The sequence below is a fragment of the Hippichthys cyanospilos genome, chromosome 9 (assembly GCF_059441005.1).
Source record: "Hippichthys cyanospilos isolate Australia breed blue-spotted pipefish chromosome 9, RoL_Hcya_1.0, whole genome shotgun sequence".
Classification (NCBI taxonomy): Eukaryota; Metazoa; Chordata; class Actinopteri; order Syngnathiformes; family Syngnathidae; genus Hippichthys; species Hippichthys cyanospilos.
Window position 1 is genome coordinate 20,806,341 of NC_142377.1, and position 20,685 is coordinate 20,827,025.

The following is a 20,685-nucleotide window of genomic DNA, read 5'->3' on the forward strand; positions in this document are numbered from 1 at the left end:
AGAAGATATGCTTGTCTCTATATTAAGGAAAATCAAATCCTTATTTGTTCATTTTTTTAAAACAGTAATTTATTCCTTTAAAATGTAAAATGCCTGTCTTAAAACAAATAACTGGCTTGATTTTTTTGTATTCAGTATTAATTTGATGATAGTCAAGTCGAGGTCAGTCCTTCCAAATGCAAATTCACTTTCCACCATTCTTGGTCGCTCTCGCTCACCTCACGGCTTGCGTTCATGGCCTTGCAGGCAGTCGGAATCGAACATCAATTGATGTAACACAATGGCTTAGTTGCCACATATAATTTTATTTATGTATTTATTTTTAGTAGGAGGGGTGATGGCTTTGCAAAAAGGTACTAAAGCGACCCTGCAGTTGCGTTACGTGAAACGTCCCCAGAGTTCTTTAGGTGCTGGTCTTGTTACCTTTTTTTACGTGTCCATCTCAAGACGTTTGTTTTGCTTTCTCAGCACGAGGCCAAGATCCGCTTGCTGACGGAGTACGCTCAGGATGTGGAACGCAAGAGGAGGCAGTTGGAGGAGCGCTACGACTCCCTGGCGGAGGAGCTGGCCCAGGTCCAAGCGCGAGGTACAGCGCGGCAATGTGTTGTATTCAAGCTGACAAAGATGAATGTTGGACCTGCGATATACTGTAATCGAAAAGAATGCCTCAGCTTTTGAAGGGCCAAGACTTACACAGAATGGCGAGGCATTACGATACGGTTGACTATCTCTAAGCACTGCTGAGTTACATTTTTGCGCACTTTGCATTTGCCCTAAGAAGCTAGATCCATATAATTCTCTCTCTATATAATTAATCTTTGAGATGTTTTGAGAGCTCCAATGGTAATGACAGTGGATAAAACTTCCAACTTTTCTTTGAGTTTTGGGACATGTTTTTCAAAGAGAAAACATTCGGTGAAGTCCATTTTGTACCACTTTTGGGGTCTTCCATTTTGAAGATTTCAAATGCACCCTACTTTATATAAGGAACACCTAAATTGGCCTGTGGTGTGGAATTGAAAACCAAGCTTCTGCAAAACTCTCCTCACAGGCCACAGCATATTGGACACAGTAGTATAACAGCCAATACAGTAAAATGTGCAGTAAAATGTGCATAAAATGTGCTTTTATAATGATAATAATGCTCAGTTTTGACAGTGTTTCCCATATTTGTTAATCAGAAATATCCACCCATCCATTTTCGTTTGATCTTGTGTCTATATTGTGGTTGCAGCAGGTGAGGTGGAGACTATCCCAGCTGACTTTGGGTGATAATGAGTCCACCCATGAATGGTCACCAATGACTCACAAATAGACAACCATTAGCACACACATTCACACTGGAAAATCTAGTCTTCAAATGAAACTGCATATTTGGGGAACATTTATTATAAAATATTAGACTAACTAAATCAAAACTGGCCATTATTACAGTATACTCATTAAAGTTACAAAGCTCATTTGACGGTACACTCATCCCGAATGGCAGGAGAATAAAAAGTGACTTTTTGAAGCACAACGCTGCAACTCATTAGTGCTTGAAAAGCAAATTTAATTAAGCGTGAGTGCATACCAACGTTTCCTTTTTTTCAGAGGTGTGTTGACGCATCTCAGCTTTCTTGCTGGCTCAGGTTGACGGCAGCAGCAGTCAAACGCGTATTTACACTCTCTGGAGAAGGAGAGTCTTATCGATATCTTTTGAGGAGAAGAGCAGATTTACGGTGTGATAAATCAGCACTAAGGGCAGCCGGGCAGAGAATCGTATAGAATGTACAGCACAATGTGTGACATTCTTTCTTGTCAATTAGATACATGCTGTTGTCAAGCAGACATAATAACATTTAGACTGCAACAAAAGTCAAGAAAATGAATGGAATAGTGACGGGAAAAAAAGTGGGGCAGGTTGACGCGCCTGAGGCGATGTGAGTTCTTGTTCCTGAGGGCTTCTTTCACTGTAACTCAACTGGTTAGTTCAAGAAGAGCAGCTAAATCAATATGGTAGCATTTTTCCATCAGAAACTGGAGACGAGTGGGAAAAAAAATCTTCAAAGGTCAAATAAAACTTAAAGCGTATTTGTTTTTTTTAGATATGAGTTGGATTTTTTTTCTTTTTCTTTTATTATTAAAAACTCAGGTTTTTTATGCTTTGTTTATGCCTCTTTAAGCTAGTCATTAGGTCATGCTCAATATTACAAATCCAGAATGCACACACAAACCATTTTTTGCTAAAAATTCACAAGATATTTTTGTTATTGTTTTTGTGCTGTGAAAAGCTACTCATATTACAACAACAGTATTTGTTTTAGCCATAACAGCAAAAGAAAAAAAATATATCGCTTTAGCGCCATTTTGTGCCCTCTTGGTGTTGAGGAACTCAATGGAAGTGAACTGAAGAATTTCATTTGCACAAAAGTAGTGTTTCACTCTCCCTTGTGGCATCTGAAGTATGTTGATATGAGTTGAAGAGTTTCTTCCCCACAGAATTAGTTTTTTGGCACAATCTTACAGCATCTCAACAGAATAGCAGAAGAGCACTGTACATATTTGCATGTTTTTATTGGCTGCACCATGTAAATATTCACAGTGCACGGTTGAAAAAGTATGTGAGCCTTTCTCAAACAACTAGTCAGCCAACCAATGAATGTGATGAGATTGGAGGTGTTGGTGCAAGCCAAAATGTGATCATGAAACAACAACAACAAACAGACTGCTGGGTTGTTTTGACTAATCAGACCACATTTAACGAACTTTACATGCAGAAATCAAGGACATTCCCAAAGGTTTTACATACAATTTCTTGAGGAGTATATTCAACAATAGACTCCTCATAGTAAGAGGTGTGATGGTGGATGTAAACTTTTCAGACAGCTTTTTTTTTTTTTTAACTTCTTTTAGCCATAAAACAGAGAGCTTTTTATTTTGTTAGTGTAGTGAGTGCATGTGTGTGTGTGTGTGTGACATAAAACTGCCAGAATCCCTCCCAGAAATGAAAATCTAAAATTGAACTGTGGGACCGGGCTGGGACACCCACTCAAAGCCAGGAGCCATGTCAACAAGCAGAAAATGCAATCATGTTATTGTGTGCGTGCACGCGTATGCACGTATGTATGTGTCTTGCAGAAACGATGTCACAGTTGGCCAGCGAAGAAGATGACTCTGTCCAGGGATGCTGTGACATCCAGGTAACCATGACAACAACAAGAGAAAGTAACCACATGCGGCAGCCATTTTTCACGTCGCTATCAGCTAACTGCAGGCTGCCACTGTTTTTGTGTGTGAATGCGCGCGTGCATGCGTGTCTGTGTGTGTGCATTTCCACGCACTTTGCTTTACTACAACTGCATGGGCTTTGTTTGTATTCCAGGAGTATCCTGTGTGTCATGCCTGCGCTTTTTTAAACGGATTCGATGTTTGCTCGATATTGCGTTCAAGATATGTGGATAAATGCATGACAAATTTGTTTAAATTGTATCCACTTTTTTTTATTGTTGAATCGGAAGTCAACCCAAACGATGCAGCTCCACTATGCAAAAATGGATTCTGAATAGCGCCGTCAAATTAAATTTTCCATTCAATGTAACGGCAATTCTCAAATGTTTTTCTTCTGCCAAGCATAATGACAGCTAATCAGTGTCCGCTTCAGTGTGTGATTGACCTTTCTTTTCCAACTCCCTACAAATCGAGCACAAGAAGCCTGATGCATAAAAGCGGAACTAATCAGCATACAGAATAAAGATAAAGATCACAGTTAGAGATTAAAATTAGATGAGTATGACTAAAAAAATAATACTATGATTGACTATCACCAACAAGATTAGATCAACCCAGTTGTACATTCGTCATCAGTTTTTAATCAATCTATCCTGCCACAAATCTCACCGTGTACAACTTTACAACTCTTACTTTCTCTTCCTCCTCCTCCTCGGAGCATCCTGCATCCCTCCTGTAGGGCTGCAGAAAACAATTGACGTCATTTTAGTTGCATTTTATTAGTCTGCAAGTCCTTGTATGATGTCAGTATAAACACAATTACAAAAGTACAGTGAATTCTGTATGTTTTATCTAAATAACAAAAAACTGCAGCCCTACAGATGAATAACAAAACACAGAAGACCAAATAACACATTGCCACTTAATTATGAATGACCAAGCTTTAGAATTATTTTTTGGTTTTTGTTTGATGATCAACTTTTTTTAATTAAAACATAAATCCTGAGATTTTACATAAACTCGCTTCACATAAATTTGGTTAAGTGAGATGTATTAGAGCATTTTTGCGCCCTGAGTTGGCAATCAAATGTGATTTCAGAGCAATATTGTGTTGTTACAGTAACTGAATATTCAAAGTCCTGACTCACAACTTACTCCAGGAGCAATAAAAGCATTTCATGGTGCTCATGTCCATAAATTATTTGGTATGGTGAGCTTTATTTTGATGTTAGCTGACCTCAAAATATTTGGCAACATGTTTTACTATCATGCAGAGCAGTCAAAAGAATAACAGAGCATCAACAAGAAGCACATTCTATTTTGTACTGCATTGTCCAAAAAAAAAAAAAAAAAAAAAACTTGTGCTGTGGTCACTATCAAAATATTGTGGGTACAGTTTAGTGAAGTTCCTTGTTTTTTTTTTCTCTAGATATCATGCTGTATTTTGAGTTGAACGGAAAGGATCAGTTAATTGGGTATCCTCCAAAACCCTTGTTATGTTCTTTAACAAGCGAAAGCCAACATGGTGGGTAAAGGGGCTAAACTTTTCTTGTGGCGGGTCTTCCTCCCTCAGAGGGTTCTGGAGCAGCAGATGGAGGCGTGCCGCGCGGCGCACAATGAGCAGCTCAGCCACCTGCGTGACAAGATCAATGAGCAACAGAGAATCATCAACGAGTTAACCCAGTCAGTACCTCATTCATGACATTCACTGCCTTCTCATAAAATACAGGGAGGTGGGAAAGGTGTATATAAGAGAAGTCATTTTCAACTCTGAATTCATTCATTAATTTTGGTACAGGGGTCACACGGCCCTTAAAGCACAATAGTGAAGAAATCCAGCAGGAAAAGAAAATGACACAAAATTCAAGCCGCAAAATAAGATATAGTATGTCCCTTACATCCATACACGCAGACTACAAAATACAAGTATGACAGGTGTATGGATATTTTCAGTATACCTGATTTAAAATAGAATTGTGCATGTGCATCCCTTCAGCTGGAACCAGAGGCAAGAGCTGGAGCTGGAACAACTGCACGATGACTACGAGCATCTCCGCAGTCAAGAGCATCAAAAGAGCAGACAGCTGGAGGAGCTGACGTGAGTGTCCCCGCTTTCTTTTTTTTGGCTAGCTTTCAAACTCTCGCCCACCTGGGAAAGCCCGCGGGCCACCTGCCGCTTTTGTCTCATGTCTTCTATCTTGGTCTTGTTCGTTTTTCCATATTTCTGTCATATTCTCAACAGTAGTGACGGGCGACCAGATAATCTAAAAGATTACGCAGCCGTCTTCTGAGTTTGGCCAGAACATTAGGCAAACCATACACAATTTTGCCTATCCTGGTGAAAACATTTCTGTTTTAGGGGTTCTGAACATGAGTACCCCCCCTCCTAATTAAAAACAATGTTATAGCAGTTGTTTCAATCACCATAACAGGACACACAAAAACATCTCAAGGACCCATTCCCAAATTTGAACAGGAATTTGGCCCTTTTAGCTTGTAAGTTTTGATGAGTATTTCGAGGATTCACCATTAAAAAAAAGGAGGCTTCGGGGCTCATTAACGGTTGCTCGCAGTTTGAATTGTTACAATGGCTTCCAAGGATATAAAGCAACCCCTTCATGTAGCTGAATAATAAAATGTAACGACACCACTTTACTATCAGCGTACCCTTGGTAAGTAGTTGAATAAAGATGTTTATAATCTAAAACAATAACAGTTATAAATTGCTTTCTACTGTCTTCAATAGCTGTTGACTCACTTTGGGAAATTCTTCAGTAACTTACACCTAAATCTTGTCATATAAATTATTATTCTTTAAAACACAATATTTGTTTGTGTTTCAAATGTAGTTCCCATGACTTAAGAATATTTTTTCATCAAAATACACCAAGGACTGCTAGTTATTTTTAAAATTGAAATACACCTGTTTTTGTAAAACAACAAAAACATGTTTTTTCCACTTGTCCGTCCATCCATCCATGCATGCATCCATCCCGCTTGAAACAGCTGTTCATGAAGTTACAGCCCTTTGGACATGACTTGTGTACCTAATAAAACGGCGGGTGTTCCAGACACACTGATGCAATCGCCCGTTTAGTTTAAAATTGCATCCCTGTGAAGTCTGGGATTTTTCCCCATTCGTTTCTCAGCTGCCAAATAGGCTATGCACTGACCTTTGCAGTGCATTGCATCACACGGTAGATTTGTTCATTTCTTAGAAAAAAACTTCACTCTCAGTTGAATGCAAGTTGATTGTGAATTCTCCATCTTCCTGGCAACCTTTAGCTTTCTCCACGAGAGACATGAGCAGTCCAAGCAGGACCTCAAGGGCCTGGAAGAGACAGTGGTAAGTGGCTACTCCGATCACTTTTGTCTGGTGTCACGACTGCCCATATGCTGCTGATTACGCTTCGCTCCTATGGCAATGTGTATACACTGTACAGCATGTGTGAATGTGAGGCTACAACGCTCTGATAATCGGATGCTGTGGATAGAATGTCAGCGTACTCCATTTGCATTTACATTTGCACCTATTGCAGGCCCGCGAGCTGCACACTCTCCACAACCTGCGCAAGTTTTTCGTCCAAGACCTCACCACTCGAGTTCGAAAGGTAAACTTCTTTGTTGAGATTTTGTCGTTTGTATTGCTCATGTTGTATTGAAAAGCATTCCCTTTTTGCAGTAATATCAGTTTCCTATTGTTCCATAGCCACATTAAAAAAAAAATCCAAATTAAAAGCGAAACTCTTTTGTGTAGTTGGTCATTTAAATACCAGACAATTTCGCATGTAAGTCTAATTTCCTCTTCTATGGTGGAAGGTTAGATGATTGAAGGGATGGAGGAAGAATGGTAAGATGTTAAAAGGATGGTTGCAATAAAAGAATTGCATTAACAAGTATGGCATAAAAAGAAGGAAGGCTAGATGGAAACGAGAAGGGAATGATAAATAAAAACAGAAAGACACGTGGAAGAACCCATAAAAGGTTTTGCTATAAAGATGGTGGAAGAAAATGGATTGAAGTGAGCTATTTTGAAAGAAGGCAACATTGATGGTGTGCAGGGAAAAAAAGTGGGCAGGATGAAAAGTAACATTGACAAGAAGGACATAAGAATGAATGAATTAAATTGGAAAAGAAAGACAATTTTTAGGAAGGATGGCACCAAAGAAAACAGGAATAAAGGTAAAAAGGATGGAAGGAAAGAACTGGTACTGGTAGTTAGGGTAGGGTAGGGTAAGGTAGGGTAGGAAAGGGTAGGGTAGGGTAGGGAAGGAAAAGGATGGAAGGAAAGAACTGGTACTGGTAGTTAGGGTAGGGTAGGGTAAGGTAGGGTAGGAAAGGGTAGGGTAGGGCAGGGAAGGAAAAGGATGGAAGGAAAGAACTGGTACTGGTAGTTAGAGTAGGGTAAGGTAGGGTAGGAAAGGGTAGGGTAGGGCAGGGAAGGAAAAGGATTGAAGGAAAGAACTGGTACTGGTAGTTAGGGTAGGGTAGGGTAAGGTAAGGTAGGAAAGGGTAGGGTAGGGTAGAGTAGGGAAGGAAAAGGATGGAAGGAAAGAACTGGTACTGGTAGTTAGGATAGGGTAGTTTAAGGTAGGGTAGGGTAGGGAAAGGAAGGGTACGGTAGGGTAGGGTATTGTAAGGAAGGAAGGAAGGAAGGAATTAGATGGAAGGAATTGGATGGAATGTGAAAGAAAGAAAAAAAAGAGAGAGACAGAGAGAGAGGTGGGGGGGATGGGATTTGAAAACCGAACCAAGTTTGAAACCATTTATTAAAAGTATCTCCGTAAATGTCTCAATGCAAGAAAACGAAACAATTTGAAAGTGTACGTCCAATTTTCGGCTGAGCCCGTACTAAAAAAAAAGCCTGTTTTTACTATCAGAGTGCCGAGATGGAGCGTGACGGCAGCGGGGGGTACATCACCCAGAAGCAAAAGATTTCCTTTCTGGAGAACAACCTTGACCAGCTGACAAAGGTCCACAAGCAGGTAATTCCAACCGTCACATTTGACGCAGCACACAACAGCGAAAGAGGCAGAGTAACAAAGTCGTTAACTTTCTTCACCTCTGTTAAAAATGGGAACTTCGTGTCCTGTTTGTAATGCACTCGAGCCTGAAACGACTCCTTTGGAAGGTGAGTTAAAAAAGCAGGCAAATAAATTAAAAGTTAGCGCGGTGCGCGTTATTGTCATTCTCCTTTGGGTGAAAGCATCTCTCCGGATCATCAATCAGCCGTGTGCAGCGACTTCACTCGAGTCCCTGTGCGGGAAAATAAATAAATAAATGGATTACAAAAAAAAGACAAAAAAGCAGCAGCAGCAAGCGTTGAGCAGCAAGGTGCCTTCAGGGAAATTGAGCTTCACGGCGGAAAATAGTTGCTTGGGTTTCAGTGAACGCAAATGACTTCAATTTTATTACGGTGCAGACAAACATGACATGATCCACCTAAGACTAGTTAGTTTCCAAATTGCACGTGAATATTTCCTTCATACATTTTCTGCAGTGCTTTTTCTCATTCGAATCATTGATGACCTGAAGTCTATCCCAGCCAACTTTCGGGTGAGAGAAATGGGATCCACCTTTCGACTAGTTCTCCTACAGTTGCTTTTTAAATAGTTTGTTCATTCATTTGCTGGACTGCTTTTTTACATTCGGGTCATAGGTGACCTTAAACCTATTCCTGCAAACCTTTGGTTGAGAGAAGTGGGATCTAGCCAGTTCTCCTCCAATTACAGATTTAAAAGGCCGTTCATCCATTTTTTTTTTTTACTTCTTGTCCTCATTTAGGTCATGGGTAACCCCGAGCCTACACCAACTGGCATCTGGATGCCAGAACCTGAATATACACTAATATTCTTTGGTGAACATAAACTCCTCAAAGAGTTGTTCTGATTGAAGTTCAAACCCGGATCTCTTGACTGTGAGTCAGACGTGCTAATTAGTCCACCTTAATAACAAAGATGAAACACTCTACCTTAACTTTGATGTAGCTTCCCTTGTTGAGGAGTTTTCTCCTTTTTCAAATGTCTCAAAAAATACAGCTAAAGAAAAGGCAAGAATGTTCAGTTCATGGCGTAAAAGCTGAAGAAAAAAACAGATTCTCGTGTATGGTTTATGGCTTGCTGAAATTCCAAATTGTCCAGCTTCCAGTGTGGTTGGCGTAAACAAATGTAGTGGACTTAAGCCCAGAGTTGCTGTTAATGACTGCTGCAGTGATCTAATGGTACTGTGGCTTGCCTCCTGCTGATGCTGGAGGAATTGAGCACAAACTCGGTGGTCATAAATCAACACGCTCTAGGACCAAGCGCAGAGGTCTCTGCACTGCAGTTACACCAAATCAGCACACCACATTCACACTTTCCAAATCTACAATACGCCACACATGCACTCCATGCGACCTCAATAATGTGTGAAAAGAGAGCTTACCCAATATATAACGGAGGTTTTATACATACCAGAATTGTGCAAGGACTTGTATAATCCTTATTTGGTCTTCCGCGACACTGCAATAAATCACACAGACAGGTGAGTACGTCAGCATTTTTCGTACGATGATCCTTGTACATTAACAGATTAATTACGACCAATTAAGAAACAATCATGTTAAAGCATTATGCTAATCCGATTGTTAATCTGTAATCTTTTTTAAATTGGCTGTCTGTGTTTGACTTAACTTGATACTTAGGCCCCTTTTGTGGGTGGAAGGGCAAGTTCAGGGGCAGAACCAAGACAATAAAATGGAAGAGCTTGTGAGAATTCTCAGCGGTCCGATAAATGGTAAATTGAACTTTTCCCAAGGGTCACCTTTGATAAATGTAGAGTGGTATGCATCCTTTCTAAGTAGTCGCTTGCTTAACACAGAGGCAACTCAAGTTTAGCTTTCCACATAAATGCAAAGCACTCAAAGCTCTTTGCCAAAATCAACCCAAGAACACCCCGTGTTTGAGCACGTCTACAACGGAAAATATGGACAAATGATTTCCCGAGGTGGCTTTGCTGTTTGTTTCACAGTTAGTACGCGACAATGCGGACCTCCGTTGCGAACTCCCGAAGCTGGAGAAGCGTCTTCGGTCCACCGTGGAGAGAGTCAAGGCGCTGGAGGGCGCCCTGGAGGAGGCTAAAGAAGGAGCCATGAAGGACCGACAGCGCTACCAGCAAGAGGTAGAGCGCATCAAGGACGTCATGATAAGAGCTCGCCATCCCTTCCGCCGGCCTCACGCCGCACATATAGGTATGCTGCCACCTTGCAATTTAGCACGAGAACTGGTTTCGTCTCGTCAATTTAATGACACTTGAGGTCCGAGTGTTCGATTCTGAGTTAATGACATTGTTGTTGTTTTTTTTTTTTCTATTATGCCCGTGTACATTTATTGTGACCCATCCAGTATGGTTTTATTTACACTGTCAGAACGCATGAAACGAGATGCCTAAATTACAGCGATTATTTGGGGTTAAAGGTATTCTAATCTTATTTAGCCATTATTAGTGGTGAAAAGTTCATATTTGGTCTGTATTTTAATACAGCTTTTCTATATATGGTGACATTGCATGCCTCACACAACAACCAATCACAGCTCAGCTTGCAAATCATTACCTGAGCTTTGATTGCATGTGCGTCATTTGCAGTTGACAGCAAGTAGACACATTGTGTTTTTAAATGGATCATAAAAGGTTATTGTTTTGTCGATAATTAATTTGATAAGTAAATTATTCTTTCATTTACAATGAGTACTTTTAAACTGATTGTACACTTATTTAGCTTTCTTTCTTTGTGACGTTTGCAAGCTGAGCCAGGACTGGTCGATTCTTAGGCTTGAGCCTGTGTGATGTCATTTTTATTCAAGTGCAAGTGGATTTGGGGTGCATGTATACTCGACTATTGCTTAGGAAATAAAAAAGGAAGTTTTCTCTTTTTGTGGCCTAGTACCAAATAATCGGTGGCTCAGTACCATTCCATGAAATACTGCTTTAGAGCAGGCGTTTTAAACTCATTTTTGTCGCAATGTAGTCCCGATTTCTCGCAGTGGGTCATTATGACTATGAAACCATAAACATCTTTAAGAAACCTATGATATTATTCTAATGGAAACATGAAGTGGATACCGTAGGATTACAGGTTTTTCAATGGTTGTTGAAGTTATTGTTTGCAATTGTTTGCAATTTCTCAGTTATTATTTCAATTTTTGAACAGACAAGAATCTTTAATCGTGGTGATGTACATGATTTTATTTTGAGAAGCACAAAAAATAATGTGGCTGGCACAATCTGGCCTGCGATCTTTGAGTTTGACACCTGTGCTTCAGAGGTTCTATTTTAATTTCAAAGTTCACAAAACCTCAACGATTTAATCCTTGTCTAAATTGCACGTTAAAACTTTATTGAAAAATGTGTAGTCGTGCCTCAACGGAGCAAGTGTACTAAGATGCAGCCAGAGGCATTTAGCAGTGTAAATAAACACGTCAATAAGCAGATGCATAGAGCTTCTAATTGCTTTGTCGATTAGAATGGAACACAAGAGAGGCCATGTAATTATGAACTTCTCACATGTGACGCCCGCTATCTTTGTCTTTCATCACCCTCACAGCTGATAATTGCTCTAGAATTGCACCGTGAGAAAGCTCCCGCATGTTATCCTACTGTTATGTGTGTGTGCTTATGTGTGTGTGATCGGAGTGTGAGTACGATCTTAGTTTTTCCATCAGGCACAAACTTGTGTAAATCCAACTTCTTTTTTATGAATTTCAATAAGCTTCGCTAAGGAAGACGGCCAAAACTCAAAATTGCTTTTTTTTTCAATAGTGCTCGAGGATGGATTTGAGCGTTGTTGTTTATTTTAACACGTTATCCATCACATGATGTCTATAAATGATGTCTATTTAGCAGATGTATTTTCTATTGATTTTGCTTTTTAAACATTTCCATCTGATGGTGTTTTGTCTTGAACAGCCAAGCCTGTGCGTCCCGGCCACCCCTCGCCCACGCACGCCATGTTTACCCGAGGCGTCAGCAAGCTACCGCTTTCAGTGAGTGACGATGCTCCCCGCGGCAACTCGCCAATTCCACAAGCTGCCAACCTGGCATCAGAATGCGATTGCACTGCCTCCAAAACCAACCAGAACCAACCGGCCGGACCCTTGGACCATCAAAATAATGCTCAAAACATGTGAGTCACTCATTTCGTTTTGTGTGGAATGCCTGATGAGATTCGGCCATGGAACATTTGATAATATTAAGTCAGCGACGGGAAATAAACATCTCCTCTGTAAACAAACACTGTGCAGCTCAGCCTCTGGTCCAGCGGACATCATGATTTGCTTCGGGCAGCACCACCAACTTATGACAGTGTGACATGAGGAAAAGAAACGAGCGCAAGACTAAAACAATTTCCAACATCCTTTAAAAAGGTTTTACAGGGTCCTCAAATGGAGCCAGAGCAATAAAAAAAATGTGTTAAGTGTTTTTATAGCATAATAACTCACACTGTTTAAACTGTTACAGTTGAACTCTTCTGGATTCATTCATTTCCGAATAAGGAAACACACGGCCTGTTACAGTGCATCCAAAAAGCTCTTCTCCGTTTCATATTTTATGTTGACAGCATTTTCCAAACATGGACTGAATTCACCTCAGAATGACAATGTCAGTTTATTATTATTATTATTTAGGGGGGGTTATTGATGTGTTTATTCATTAGTTTTTGTCAATACATTGCCAATACATTAAAAGTTAAAGACAACATTAAGCCATTTTCAACATTTTAAATAATAATTCAATCATTTAAAAAAATGAACACGCATGCTTGTGGAGTGACCAATAGTATAGATTTTTGAAAAAGAAAAAAAAATAAATTCACCAATTTGGATGTGACTTCCGCCCAACAGCAACAATATGTTTATATGAAGATATACATGTTTGTTTAATAAAATACTGTATATACACTTATAAGTGGGTTTCAATATTTTATTCTTTTGCATTTATACCCAGTGGGCTAGTCATTAAACGTGTTCCTGTTTAAACAAAAGCAAAGCAGTTTTATGTTTCTGCATTTTTTTTCCCTGACGCCGCAGAACGTGAAGCGTGATTTTTGGCCGCCCGTTTCACCGTCGGTGTTTTGTGTTCTGCTGACGCACGAATCAAAGCTAAAGACTTTCCGATTGCTTATCTTGAGTTTCTCATCCCACCGTTTGTAGGCCTCCGCCGAGCCAAGCAGACACCGCCGAGATGCTCGATTCAGAAAACGGTGAGTTCCGACTACACAGAGCCTGCTAAAATAATGAGATGTGTCATTATGTATCTGTCAGTAGAGGAGAGGGAGTCTCACTCAGAAACCTTGACTCCTATTTTTTTTTCTTTTTGGCTTCCGTCACACTAACTAATACGGTCGAATTCATCTTCTTTCTTTGGCATTACACACGCATGTCACCCAGACACATTCCATGGAAGACATCCATGGTTGCAAAGTCCTCTGGAGGAGAAAGATAACGTTGGCCGCGTCGGTCCATGTCAGCCTCAGAACAAATGACGACGGTTGCTCGGTGACAGTCAAAACTAAAGCGAAGCGGGAATGCTGCAGCTGGATTTGGATTCTTTTGTGTGTTATTACAAATGGACCCTCAGTGTGAGGCAGTGGAGTCCAACATGAAGACATTCATGATGACATCACAGCCGCAATAGTAAACAGAGATGAACACCCCCAAGACGGGAAAAACGTTTTGAAACTTGGCAATATGGAGGGCTAATGCATATTTATACCTCCCTGACAGTATCCATAAACAGGGAGAATTAATATGGTTGTAAATATGACATTTTTGACACCGCTTCTAAAGTAGCTGTGGTGCAGTGTCCTGCTTCTTTCCACTCCCTTGGATGCATATATTTGAACTGGTGTGCCATGAATTTCAATAAGAGCAGTAAAAAATCAAGGTGGTCTACCTCCAAAGTGCTCTTTTGGTACAATTCATGAAACGAGACTTCCTAGTGCGTTTCACGGCTTCATTATTTGCTATATGGCTTCCCTAGAAACGACATAATCTTGGACACCCTGGATGTTCCTTGACAATAGCCATGTTATTGCATTTGTGCAAAGTGTCACAAAATTTACAATGGTCCCAGACACGATTAACAATGAGCCAAAGTCTATTATTCTCCACTAACCGGCCCTGACATTAGGTACGGCTGCACAATGCAATATTATTACACAAGGCTTGTCTAGCCACATACTGTTCAAGGGTTCAAATACAAAAATCCCCTCAGCATATTATATCCATCTAAATGGATCCTATTATCTTTGAAAAAGCTAAAAGGGATATAATTAGACTAAGCCAGTGTAACTAATAAAGTGCACCTTTCCTTTTTTGGTGCATAAGAAGCCAAAATGCTGATGATTCCCTCATCTGATTTGTTCAGGGACACCAGCGGAGGTAGAAATACGCATCACTACCTATATTGCAAGCACTGGATAATTGAATTGACTGAATTGTTCTCCACAGACTGCAGCCATGATGATGTCTTGGGAGTGCTTTTCTCTTAGTGTTTAGTTAATAATAAGTAATATTACATTTCGCCGGTTGTGTGGAGGGTTTTATTTCAGGAAGAAAACGCCAATAGGATCATTTGTGCAAATGTGCAAATTGACAAGTGAACTTTAAAAGTAAGGAAGAGTATCTTAAAAAAGACTTGTAATAAAAGGTAAAACAATGAGTGGCTTTTCTCACTGGAGTGCCAGGGAACACTGTGTCATATGAATTCATAAAAAACAAGTACCACTTCATGTCACTGTCTCAACAATGCCACAAAAGTCGTAGCTGCACATATCATATCATGTGCGTTTTCAATCAATGCTTTGTTCATTTATATTCACCCTCTGGATCACACACTGCTGTGGGATGGCGTTTCACTGTTTAATCACTTACTGTAACACGAACGGCAAGTGCAAGTTTTCAGTTCAACAATTTGAGTTACACAAGGCCCGCCCATACACCCATATGAAAGCCTGGCACATCATAGTGCTCAAACACAGTTGTGGGATGGCATTCACTTCTCAGTCGAGTTATCAGTCACTGTGGTTGTGTCAGCCACTATTGCACGAGCAACATGTTAAGTTCATCCCACGCATTTATATTTGAACTCAAACATTTTAATTGTGTTCGAAAGACACATAGCCACAAAAGCCTGGCACCTTTGACCGTTGACACACTGCTGTACGATGACACTTTTCTTGTCTTTCTGATTCCAAAACGGTGGAGTTTGCTAAACATCACCCTGTGGGGTGACTGTTGTCATTTTCGTTGATTGTCTTGAAACCAAATGCACATTTAGTTGGCTTTGTTGTTTGTTCTAAGATGCTCAAGGCCTGACACAGATGTGTTGCAATCTGGGATTTTGGGAGAAATAACATTGCCAGATAGTTGGTGTTAAATGCATGCGACACTGCTGCTCACTCTGCACCAGCCTGCATCCTCCCCTCACACGCCTCTCTATGTCCACAGGAAACACCGCAGACATCAATGACAACAGGTAAAGTTAAGCACTCAGATTTAGATGACATAACCCTTATAGGAAACGCTTGACAGTGTAACAAATTAAAACGTTCATGGTGAATTTGTAATTGACAAAATAAGACATTCTGACAGCAAGTCGATTGTAGCTAACAGAGGTGTGCCAAGATTCTCATTTTTTAATATTCAAAATCAATATACAATGTCCCTACGTTGATTAAAGATGAAAAAACAAATGGAACAAATCCACTTCCTGTTGGCTTCAGTTTAACCAACAGAGGTGTGAGAAAAACTAGCTTTCCAAAAGAATCATGATCAAGAATAAAGAAAACAGCAAATAAAACACGGCCGTCGATGCAATGGCTGTATTGTGCTTTTATTTTGAAGTTTCCCTTTGGATGGTTAGATGGTTGCTACCAAGAAGCTTTATCCCTCCTTGCGACTTTTTTTGTTGCCATCACATCGCATATCTACCAATAGCAACACTAAAAAAATCACTCGTTCGCAGATTTACAACTCTAAGAAACCTTTAGTCAATTATGCTGTTATTATACGATCCTGCGCAAGTGTTAGCGAAAGCCGCTAACTCTTCGGTGCATTCAAATGCAGTCGGACATTTCAAACCCACTTATGCATTAAATGTTAACTACAAAAATCTCAGAAATGTTGGCTGTCTGTCAATCTACAAATGTTGATATATACCAAAAAGAATCATGAAAGTGAAATTACCTTGATATTTTAACTACAATAAATTGTCCATCAAGCTAAAATGAACCAATAATGCTAGTCCAACAGAAATTGCATCCTCGCTGTATTCACTCTCAGGTCCATCGCATGATGATGATTTTTGATGACGATGCTTGTTAATGATTGTGTTTGTTCTTCACGGGCCAGCATGCGTATGAACGACAACGGCGTGTCCACCGGCGACGTCTGTGACAATCGGGATCCGAGCAAAATGGGCAGCTTGCACTTGGGAGGCCACCGCCAACTAATAGAAAAGATAGCAGGTAAGAAAGCTTTTGCTCTTCTCAATCATTTCTTTATCATTTATTTGCCTGTGACTGAAAACTCATAGAAACTAGAGAATCCATGAACACATTGTTTCCCTTGCATGCTTACAACAATCTTTGTGTTGCACATTGTGTTGCTGATGCTCCACTGCATCATACATACAATTTACAACTAAGAAATAAAATAATAATAACGTACATGTATTTTAATCAAAAATATTTTTATTTGTATATTCTTATCTGAACTTTTTTAACAGTTTGTGTTGACGTTTTGGTAGCATCTCATCTCCACTGCCATCTGCCTTTCGCTTCGATGGGATGTCGCTCACTGATGCTCTTTTTTCCTTTCCTCTGTCTCTCTTTCTCTTAATCTGTATGCAGCTGATCAGCCGTCTTTGTAGCTTGGTCCTCACCTGCTGTAACACGCCATCATCTTCCTCTTCCTAATTTGTAATGTCAAAGGTCTGCATGTCACTAAAACGTGGATGGAAATATGCAGTACTCAAGATGACCACTTGTTGGTGCTGTTTGTTGTTATTTCCAAATATTGTTTGTTTCTTTTTTATATTATGATGATATTTCCTCAAATAGAGTCCGCTACTTGGACTCATTCCCCGCCAATGACGACTATAGACATAGGTTATAGAATATAGGCTGTAGTCAGTGATCCATTTTAACTGGATAGCTACACAAGGCAAAAATTCTGGATTGACAATGAATGAGTTAATAGTGAAAAAAATAATAACATTATAAAATAAATAAAAGAACACTGTTGAGCCTGTTTTTGACTCAGTCGATAAACAAAAATGGCAGAAATGACTTCGCAATTGGATGACATAGTGGTGTTCTACTGCCTGTACTGAAAAATAAAAATACATGGTATAGAAAACGTATTTTTAAATATAAACAAAAGGTTCCAATTTCATGAGTATAGACAGTTGTAGTTTCCTTTCCACTGCTGGACCTTGTCATTTTGTTCCTCAGACAGGAGTGAATTATGCATCTGTTAAATCTATTTTTAGCCTTGGATGAGTGCATGTTTCAGAGCGTACTCCCAGCAGTGTGAAAATGTGTGTGCCTGTGTGTGTGTGTGCCTGTGTGTGTGTGTGAGCACATTTGTGTTTATACTACCTTGTCAGAGGGATCAAAGAATATATACATATATAATATATCAAACAGGACCAGGCTTATTCCCGAATGCGGATTTTGAAATGCTGCCAGGTTCATAACACTTCCTCGCCAAAAGTGTCAATCACAATGTCCTGAAATGACCTTTTATATTTCCCACAAAACGGATGCCATTTGTTTTACTTACATGTGACCATACAGGCACAGTTTCATAAAACATCTGTCAGCCACAACGTTACTTGTTGCAAGACAAAATCCAGTATTTGTAACAAAATAGCTTTTGAGAAACAACAGGTGTATTTGGCAAGAAAAGAATGTTAGAAATGACTGTACAAGCACTCAGTCCATACCACTTTTTTCACCACAGCGTCATCTGCTGGCTGGAGGGTGCATTTCCCGCTTTAACTACAGAACAAATGCAAAATCAGCACTTGCTAAAATTAAATATATAAACGACTTCAGATAGCTTTAACTTCCTCAAATAAGAGACTTCACATGTGTAGATTATGAATTGAATCAGTAGTGGCGTGAGCTAACGCCAATTTTGTTATTTTTAAGTGTAGAAAGATGAAAGAAAAGGAATGCCTTTTGGACAAGAGCTCGTCCGAATCAAGTTTGACTTCCAGATTTGATTCTCATTTAAAAATGACACAGATGGCGTTAGTTCACTCAGGTTCTCAGCGGATCCATTCCAATGGTATAATGTCGAATGGTGTCAGTCAGGGTTTAATGACGCCACGATACAAAAGCACGAAGACAAAGATGCAAGGCATCTATTTTTATAATTGTATTACTTCCAGTTTGAAAGAAACTTTATTTTGCTATTTCTTTATTGATAAGCTTCTGCTGAATGAGTGACATTTGTTTTTAAAGGCTTCGCATGAAGTGCTTTGCTGGATTCCGAACGATATCCTGACAAAGTATCTTTTTCCATTTTTATTATGGCTATCACAAGTTGGGCTGACGATGACAACTGAGGTTAGACGCACAGTCATACCGACTGTGACCTGATCCAACAGTCGCTCGACTTTGACCTTAACTGCGAGTTTAGTACACCCTGGATGGGTTGATTGATTACTGTCATCCATCACAGGCTCTTCTTTGCCATCTTGATTACAAGTCAGGTAGTGAGGAGTGTCCGTGTGTAGACACCAAGGTGAGCTCACGAATGCTTAGCAAGCTGTCTTTATCTTTGATTTTTTTTCACCAAGATTAGCGAGGCTTAACAAATGCATGAAGCACTTTATAATTATTGTTGTTATTATGACATGTTTGTGGCTCGTTTACGCACTTTACAATGTGTTGCATTTGTATTTTTCAAATTACATTTTCTTTCAGTCACTTAGGTGGGTTAATTGAATGTATTTACAAAATTACATTTGATTTTTCAATTGGTTTTCAATCGAAATCAGTATTGTTATTTTATTTTTGTCGTTTTATTTTTTAGTTTACTTATTTTATTTGTGTTCGTTCAGATAAATATATTTATTGTTTTACAGGGATTTAGATTGGATTTAATTGATCGTTTAATTAAGTTTTTAATTAAGTTTTTAATGTAATTTATTGAAATTTTTCTATTTACTTGATCCATTTATTTTACTCATTGCATATTGCTTTCATGTGTATCCTTTTGTTTGTTTACAGAAATTTAAATTTTCAAATTTCGTTTTATGTTTGCTCAGATTGGTGCTTGTTTAGGGTTGTAGTTTTAATTGGTGTGCTTTTTTTTTAAATTATTATTTGACCTCTTTTTAACCTATTAACGCTCCTTTCCACTATGGTGGCATACCATGCAATTCTGGCTGTATGGTGACATATTGGTTAGCATAGCAGCCTCACAGTTCTGAAGATGGATGTTTTATTCAGGCTTTGGCCTTAAGGTTTTCTCCCACATCTCAAAACATGTTTGTGAGGGTAACTGGAGACTCTAAATAGGCTTTAGTTGTAGATGTAAGTGTAAACTGTTTGTCTGTGTGTCCTGAGACTCGCTGGCGACAGGTTCAGGGTGTCCCCTGCCTGTCACCTGGACAGGCGCACTCATGAGGACTACTTTGCCCTTTTTTTTTTTTATTTTATTTATTTATTTTCAGTTTAGGCGAAGTTTCAGTGCCCCAATGTGAACTCAAGCAAACTTTGCTGAATCAATTGCAGTGTTGACACAACCTACTGAAACCATGAGCTGAAATAAACTGAAAAAACGATCACAACAAGGTGTGCCCTAACATGCACTGTGATTATAATGTGTGGAGTGTGCAATATGACATTGATTTGTTTTCAGTCTTCTTGCTATGTTTATCCATATGGAAACACTGCGTCAGTCGCTGAGATGTTCTACCGTAGCATTAAATATGCAGAATTAGAAGAATGACATGAATGTTTGGGAAGTACAAAAAAATGGTGACAAATTGTATGTTTGTATAATGGTGTCGTGTTGCATTTCCTTCTTGCCGTGTGATATTGTGCATGCGGTGCTTTCCCTTTGTAGCAGAAGCTGACAAACGCACTTGTCCTCTAACACAATCTCCTTTCAATAAAAAAAAAAAAAGGACTCAGAGTGTATACAATGTGATTGTGTTCTGTTTGCCAGCCGCACTGTTGCAACCAAACAAATCAATAAGTAGAGCAAGCTAATAAATTCCTGATGCTGGAGGTTGTAATTAGCTGCTGATACACTAGCACCCACGAGTCAGTCACTAGTGTTAATTACATAAAGGTAAAGTCAACACTTATACTCGAGAGCGCTCATTAAGATACTTGGAAATGATCTCACGTAAAAATGATTTTTCTAGTTGCAGAATGGATTTGAAGCGCATCAATTTGCTTGAAATTTGAATGAGTAG

At 39.4% G+C, this 20,685-nt stretch overlaps 1 protein-coding gene across 1 annotated transcript in view; it reads left to right on the forward strand.

Moving 5' to 3' along the window:
- The window catches only part of kif5ab (kinesin family member 5A, b), a 62,202-nt gene extending 41,811 nt beyond the window's left edge, over nucleotides 1-20,391 (forward strand). Inside the window, exons 17-29 of the mRNA XM_088423588.1 lie at nucleotides 469-586; nucleotides 3,121-3,182; nucleotides 4,784-4,893; nucleotides 5,207-5,308; nucleotides 6,496-6,556; nucleotides 6,750-6,821; nucleotides 8,091-8,195; nucleotides 10,219-10,438; nucleotides 12,154-12,370; nucleotides 13,398-13,447; nucleotides 15,696-15,723; nucleotides 16,599-16,714; nucleotides 17,099-20,391. Coding sequence (XP_088279714.1) covers nucleotides 469-586; nucleotides 3,121-3,182; nucleotides 4,784-4,893; nucleotides 5,207-5,308; nucleotides 6,496-6,556; nucleotides 6,750-6,821; nucleotides 8,091-8,195; nucleotides 10,219-10,438; nucleotides 12,154-12,370; nucleotides 13,398-13,447; nucleotides 15,696-15,723; nucleotides 16,599-16,714; nucleotides 17,099-17,118 — 1,281 coding nt within the window. The 3' untranslated portion in view covers nucleotides 17,119-20,391. The remainder of the gene's footprint in view (nucleotides 1-468; nucleotides 587-3,120; nucleotides 3,183-4,783; nucleotides 4,894-5,206; nucleotides 5,309-6,495; nucleotides 6,557-6,749; nucleotides 6,822-8,090; nucleotides 8,196-10,218; nucleotides 10,439-12,153; nucleotides 12,371-13,397; nucleotides 13,448-15,695; nucleotides 15,724-16,598; nucleotides 16,715-17,098) is intronic.
- The last annotated feature ends 294 nt before the right edge of the window (nucleotides 20,392-20,685 follow it).